The following is a 7,727-nucleotide window of genomic DNA, read 5'->3' as shown; positions in this document are numbered from 1 at the left end:
TCAATATGACAGCATTTGTCTCACTGTGCTTTTCCTTTCGGCATCCGCGATAGTTCCTAAATAAGTATTTCATCTTCATTTGATATAATTTGACGTTAAAGATGGGTGAAATCCATTTACGACCGCGGCAAATCATCATAATTGTAGTGATCTTCGTGGTCATCATACTCTTCATCACAAATACTCGGCAAAACTGTGAGTTCCCAAAGTATTATAGATCTTCCGCTCGGAAGGATGATTTGCCCACAATTTTCGCAATTACTCCAACCTATTACCGGCCCGTGCAGAAGGCGGAGTTAACGAGGTAAGCGGTCGCAGTGCATTTCAGTTAGCGGGCTTCAATTATAAAATATCGATCACAACAATAACAACAGGTTGTCACACGTTGTGATGCTCGTCCCGAACGTGCATTGGATCATAGTTGAAGATGCGGACCACACGTCATCTCTAGTCACGAACCTATTGCAGCGCGCCGGTTTGGTCGAACGTTCCACCCAGCTGTCAGCGAAGACACCAACCCAGTTCAAGTTGCAGGGCAAGGATCCCAACTGGTCGAAACCGCGTGGTGTTGAGCAACGAAACGCTGCACTGCGTTGGATTCGCGAGAACACTTCGAAGGACGACCGAGGGGTTGTGTATTTCATGGACGACGATAATGGTAAGCTAAAAAAATATGAAACATAATTGATTGGAAGAAAAGTTGCAATCACTTGAGAAATCACTTCTATAGTTGCGTCTTTTTAAATCGGTTTATTGTTTCTGCCTGCATTTTGCTGGAAAGAAGCTGTACTTATTATTACCAAGCGGGACTTGAGTATTGGGACTGTGCAAGAAAACTTACATACAGTGCCTGAGATCGTCAAAAATAAAACGATCGCAGAAGCTGTGTAAGTGATAACATCCTTCTACTGAGTAACTGGAGTTTTTCGAAGTAACGCATCAAGCAATTAAAAATATTGGTAGTTTCCATGTAATACAGATAACACAAGGAAGACAAAGAAAATGAACTTAACCCAACGCAACAAAAATATGCGCACAACAAGCAAATTTTAATTAATTTTGCCACAAATTTATTCATAAAGTTCACGTCTGTTTCATGTTCTAGTCAATAAACACCAATTTATTGACTCTGGTCGCGGTCATGCCCCAATTCAACTGATTCCCGCCACAAAGCTTGACGGTTGCATCTATGTCGCGAGTTTTAGGTTCCATAATGGCTGAAGGGCAAAACCGAAACAGGTTGTATTTATTTTTTTCAATGTCGTGACGCTTTTGAACAGACTTCTATGTGAATTAGGAATGACGTTGCGTTGTTTTCGAACTGCCAGGTTCCGCAGTGGGTCGTCCCACTTTATGTCCAACTTAGTGTGTTATCTTTCGCCGAAACTGCTACTTTATTTTTACGATTTGACGGGAATTTTGACCTATTTCACAAGGTGACAAAAGGCAGCATAATGTTACGAGTTCAATTTTTGGTCATTTTATCATCCAGTATAATGTGATATTGCCAAATATTTACTTTCTCATGGTTTCTGTTGAAAAGTACCTATTTGGTAAGTACTGAAAAATGAAAAAAGGACTGAGGGATGAGGTCAAAAGGTACTAAATTTAGTACTTTTGGTACTAAAAATCTAACCCTGATAAGATGCTAGATTTTTGCTATTGTAGAATGGAATTTAAGCAATCAAATGCAGCTGCTTATGATATTTTAGTATTTTATTGAGGATCCTTTGTTTTTTGTGTAAAACAAAACCTTATTGGAATCGTTTTACTTTTGTCTGTCTGTCATACGCACTTTTCTCAGAAACGGTTATACCAATTGATACAATTTGGTGGGAAGGTGGAAACTGTGAACGACGTTATTCCACGTGGAATTTACACTCGAATGTATATGCAAAAGGAGTGTGTACATTTTTTTTCACTGAATGTAGTCGTGCGAAATCGTCATCATCAAATCAATGGTCTCGATTAGTACTTTTCAAAGCTGGTCTCAGTTTTGACATTTAATGCAAAAGGAGGGAGCGGAAAACTGAAAAGAGGTATTTCTTAATGGACCCAATCTCAGAACCTACCCAACCAAAAAATCTTAAAAAAATCACGAAGCTGCCACTGTACGGTGCCTAGACTCCGAACTTCCCTGCATACTGATATCTTTTCAAATAAAATTTATAATAGTATATTACTTTTATTTTTAGTAATTGACAATAAAAACCTCCTTAAGTTCATCCTCATCATGAAATGCAGGGATATATGCTACAATATAAAGCATGCTCCTACCAAGTTATAACAGGTCAAAATTATCGCTTCAGTGCCAATTTTAAGACTTTGAATCTCACTAGCACGCAAAAGTGAATAATCTGACATAATATATGCATATACATTACGTGCTAGGTACAATTGGTACACGGGACAAATATGCACTCAAATGTTTTTTATAAGAAATACACAAAACCTTTCATACCTGAAGCGTTCAGCTTCTGATTTCCCGACTTGTTTATAATCTGTATACGTCCTTTTGGTAAACTTTCATTTAATTTTTTAATATATTTTTTTTCGGAATCTGGCCCACTGCAAAGGGTTGGTTTTAATTCCTTTGCGTCTTGAAATTGGTTGGGTTTAGCGTAAACAATATCGACTAAATGACCCTACAATTTTCAATAATAATATATAGCTTTGAGCATTTTGTTGGGAAATTGAGAATCTTAATTTGTATTTGGCAGAAATGCAGCTTACCAACCTTTGAAATGTGAATTCCAGCATTATCCTGTTTAAAAGTAAACGGTGGATCCGCAATTTATGCCAAAATATCAATGAACTACTCATGAGGCATTTCCACATAGCAGGAGCTGTTTATTTTCAAGTTGAAAACAGACAGACAATATTTTTGATTTTACGTAGTATCCTATAGCAGTCCAAACCATTACCCTTTTGTCACCATGCTGTTTCTCAACAAAGGCCACTCTGGCCACTTTATGTTATTCTACAAGAGGTATTTTGCTTGTGCGATACCGCTTCCATCATTTATAATTTCAGTACTAATGTCTGCGTTGGTCCCGATTTGTCGTGCGGTTAGTGTAAAGTTAGATGCTGATCGAATAAATTTCCGTACGGACCGAGGTCTTACAATTTTTGGGCAGTTCTTCTGACTTTTTTTTACCATAACCTCCAAGGTCTCGCATAAATTTACAGATCGCAAATCTGCTCTGCGGGGCAAATGATCACACTCGTTTAAACGGAGAATGGTTTTCGAAAGTGTCTTACCACTTTTACCTACCCGAAATTCAACTTTTTTTAACTACTCGTTGCATAATACCGGAAAAGCTGCGTGGTGAGATCATCTCAGAGATATACACAACTGCTGGAAATCGTTTTATTATTTTACGATTTCTTGAAAAACGGGGTCGTCTTTATGAGGGTTTTCGCACTGCTGAAAGGGTTTCTAGTGTTTTTAGGTGAGATACGTACTTAGTTTACAAAAGACTACCTTGTGAAATTAGGTGCTAGACACTATTTACAACGCCAGTGGTAAAAAGTAGTGGATTAATAATCGTTGGCGCAACAATCCATATTGGATCAGGACCTTGAAGTGTGTTAGAGCACTCCATTCAAGACCGTAACGGTTCACTACAGTACACTGTAGGAGGCAATGTGGTTAGCATTGCGTTCTCTAAAGGTTATTATCCTGATTTGACTCAGGCACTCATTCACAGCTGAGTCGACTGGTATTCAACTTCAAATCACAATACAAATCAGTGAGATTTGAAGCGCGACCTTCCGTACGGCAGCCTTGTGTAGTGTATTATAACTCAATCTTTGGAGTTGTGATATGTCAGGCACTCCTTGCTTGTGGGGGTTGATATGAAACTTCTGCAAGTGGATGTCTTGCCCCATCTGATAGAGCGATACGATATCACGGACATTTTCCCTTGTCATCGACGCGACAAAATTTTCGTATTTATATAACTTAAACCGCCAACGATAGGGCAGTTCAATGTATATGCTATAGTTGATTCACCACAAACTGTGGTGACCACTTCAGCAGGTTCGCGTAGGGAGCGGATGAAGCGGACTGAAGAAATGAATCTCTTTATCATCCGCTCATACTACGAAATAACAACGACGGGGGCAGGTACAACATCTTACTGCTCCCCATGGTACCAGAGATTCGACGAGCGTTTCCCGCAATACGCGCACGTGACTGTGCAGCAAGTTGCAAGTGGAGCAAGTTGCGGCGACACCATCTCGGCTGTCATCAGGGAGCGTGCTCGGTTTGTGGTCATCGCGGAAACTGGAGACTAACAGTCAATGGGGCGGAGACGACGACATCAACAAGACCACGCCGCATTATAGTTTCAGTACTCGTTGAAACACTCTTCCAGGTATACCCAAACTCTATGAATTTTCAGCAATGATGAAATTGCGTCGCGATTGTGTGTTGATATTACTTTCCTGCAACTACAATCACTTGTGTATTGGTGTGCAGTTGCGAAATTCGTCTAGAACGTTGGCGTGACTAATTGCGGCAGGACCTTGCCTAGACTGACTCAAATCAGATTTGGCGATGTCAGCAGAGGGGTGAATAATAAAGTGAAGATGGTTTACCGGAACTGAGAGAGACATCCTTAGTTGAAATTCTAGACACACTGAAGGAACTTTCTGTCGGATGCAGTGGGTTACCGACAGTATGGCCAAAGCCACTCCAGACGTGTTCAGAATGCAACTTACGTGAGAAACCAGCGGAGTTTTTGCAGTGCAACTTTCGGTAACTGAAGTAGAAGAATATATTGTGTACTATTGGGGTTTGCCCGGCCAACATACTGAGTGGATTATCGCTGAAGGCACCCGCTATGTCACTGTGGTGGGTATGAATTTTGCGGAAGCTACTGAAGAGGAGATTCGACGAGTCATAAACAGCTCGAAGAACTGGAGGGGCCCTGGTCTGAATCGCGTGCAGAATTTCTGGTACAAAAAGTATACTAGTATATACGGCCAGATGGTACACAGCATAAATCCGGTCATTCCACTTTTCTTCACTGCGAGGATCACCTACCTTATCCCTAAACAAGTCGGAATACCGGAAGCATGATGCTTCGGGTATAAAGGTTTTGTGTTCATTTTGCATGGAAAATTTCCTATGCATGTTTTCCCATTCGAACATACCTAAAAGATCTAAATATTCCTCGATATGTCTCCAAACTCTAACTCCACCGTTCATCTGAGGTCATTTTATATAATGATGACGATGCGATAAATTCACGTGAAATGCACAATTTCGATCTTCTATAACTTTGTTAATATACTAATACGTGAATTTTTTTCAAACAAACAAAATTGTGTATTATATTATTGCCTACAGCGGCACCAAATTCCGAACTTCTAGGATAAAATGAAGGGGTTTTCATGGTATATTTCCAAAATATGGTAATACGCTTTTTCTTTGAGCAGATATAGGAATGATATGTATTTTGAAGCCTAGATTTCGTATAGTTTCTGAGAACGAGACCTGTTACACTTGTTAGGGCACACATTTTGAGCCGTCACTCTTCACTCCGTCACTTTCACCCAGCATCAAAAATATCATCAGTTTCGAAGACACAAGACTGATTATTTGCTTTAAATCCCTCTACAAATTCATAACGTCCATTATTAGTGGAAGGGCTAATGCGCACCTCGGAGCCAATAACATTTTGTCCGAAGGGCAGAAGGGCTGCCAAGCCGGATAAAGACATTCCAATGAGCAACTAATTATCAACTCGGTAGTTATAAGATAGGCAACTAGAGGTCTTTAGTTACTATATCGATTATGCCAAGGCTTTTGATAGCGTCCTGATTACCTGCTTAATCGATGTCCTACATTTGTAACGCAATGATCGAAAACTAATAAATTTTTGGCGGCAATAATGGAAGGGCCATCTTTTCAGTGCATTCATCTGAGAGTACCAATACCTTAGAGCTCATCCGCATACGGAGAGGCATCTTCTTTCGGGATTCGTTCAGTCCCCTTTGATTTTGTTTGGTGATGAACCACCTTTCATGACTACCGAATGATACTAAAGGGCATAGTTTCACAATAAATTATGGCCTATATGTTTAGTACGAGCTGGCGCACTTGATATACTTAAATAAAATGAACTTGTATGCTTACGAATAGTTGATGTTTAGCCGTGCTATTCGGATGGAATTTGTATCAGACAAGTGTCCAATTCAAGTCATTCGTAAAGGTCGCATTGGTGATTGATGATTTGCTGCGCGCTCATTCATTGCATTCGGCTGTTTGTAAGGCAGTTTGGGGTTTGCCTGCACTTAACTTGAAGGATCGATCTTTCAAACCTCTGAATGAATGGAAGTTGAAGGCAATACATGGTAAACACGTACATTGCCTATGGCAGCCATTTATTGATCTCCATTTGTGGACCAGATGATTGTGCTGGGGAGCTCTTTGCTGAGGCGGAGGGATTTATGTGTGGCACTCAGGACGGCGTGGTGTCCACCCGGCCTTATGAAAAGCTTATAATGAAAGACTGGGTGGTGGATGACCAGTGCAGAATATTGAATGTTGTTGTTATGTTGCTGCTGCTCTCAGGTAGAAAAAAGTTTAAATTAAATCTCTTCGCGGGTGACAGTGGAAGACTAATAAATGGAGTAATTGCTCAATAATGCTGGCTGAAAATAATAAAAGCGGGTTCATATCACTTGGAATAAGGCAAACTCTATGCATTCTTCTTCCATACTTTATAACAATAGGCTCGATATATTTTGATACTTGATTTTTTTTTTCTCTAAATCTTTCAAATAAGTACAGTACAATGAAAAAGTGTCTTATCTTTCCAGCGTACAGCGTCGAATTATTCGAGGAAATGAATAAAATTCAAGCAGAACGTGTTGGTGTATGGCCTGTTGGTCTCGTTGGCGGTCTGATGGTGGAGAAGCCAATTTTAAACAATGAGAACATAGTGACAGGTTTCAATGCTGCCTGGCGGCCAGAGAGACCATTCCCTTTGGATATGGCTGGCTTTGCAATTAGCCTAGATTTACTTCATAAACGTCCAGAAGCTGTTTTTTCATTTGAAGTCGAGAGAGGATACCAAGAAAGTGAAATATTGCGGCATGTTACAGTCCTAAAAGAACTGCAACCTTTAGCGAATTTATGCAAAGAAGTGCTGGTTTGGCACACTCGAACAGAAAAACCAAAACTTACTGAAGAAGAAAAGTTACGTAAAGCTGGAAAGTCGTCTTTTGATGGAATAGAAGTTTAGAGTAATTGTTGTTTTTATTTTGAAAAGTATTATAGCTGCAAGAGCAAAATCTCGTTGAACGTAATGATATTGTATTTATACTAATTAACGGTGTAAGTGAAAATATATTTTTGATAATATGGCAATTTCTACTTTGTTGTTATTTGAGTAATATTTGAGCTCCATAAAGATCATATTATTATATATTGTGACGAGAATTAATTTCGGACAGCATGTGTGACGTGAGGCCATAGAAATTGTCTAAAAGTGAATATTTTGTTAGAATATTTGCGAATGGATGGTTCGGATGTCACTAAGAAGATCTGACTCCAAAGTAGTTTTCTAGCAAAGCTATTGTCCGCCTTTTTTGACAAGATCATAAAAAAGATATAAAAATATTTGAAGTCCACCTTCAGAGTCAATCGAGTTAGAGCAATGAGCGCAAAAGCGCAATTTTTCTAATTGACGCTATAGGATTGCGTGAAATACGTT

At 39.5% G+C, this 7,727-nt stretch overlaps 1 protein-coding gene across 1 annotated transcript; it reads left to right on the top strand.

The window, feature by feature from the left end:
• On the top strand, nucleotides 1-7,381 carry LOC119654294 (galactosylgalactosylxylosylprotein 3-beta-glucuronosyltransferase I). Its single transcript, XM_038059599.1, has 3 exons — nucleotides 1-304; nucleotides 375-658; nucleotides 6,832-7,381. Exons 1-3 carry the CDS (start codon nucleotides 102-104, stop codon nucleotides 7,254-7,256), a joined length of 912 nt encoding a protein of 303 aa, XP_037915527.1. The 5' UTR covers nucleotides 1-101; the 3' UTR covers nucleotides 7,257-7,381.
• Nucleotides 7,382-7,727: the final 346 nt, after the last annotated feature.

This window comes from Hermetia illucens, chromosome 4, assembly GCF_905115235.1.
Source record: "Hermetia illucens chromosome 4, iHerIll2.2.curated.20191125, whole genome shotgun sequence".
Taxonomy (NCBI): Eukaryota; Metazoa; Arthropoda; class Insecta; order Diptera; family Stratiomyidae; genus Hermetia; species Hermetia illucens.
Note: the sequence above shows the minus strand (reverse complement) of the source record. Positions and strands in the feature narration are given on the sequence as shown.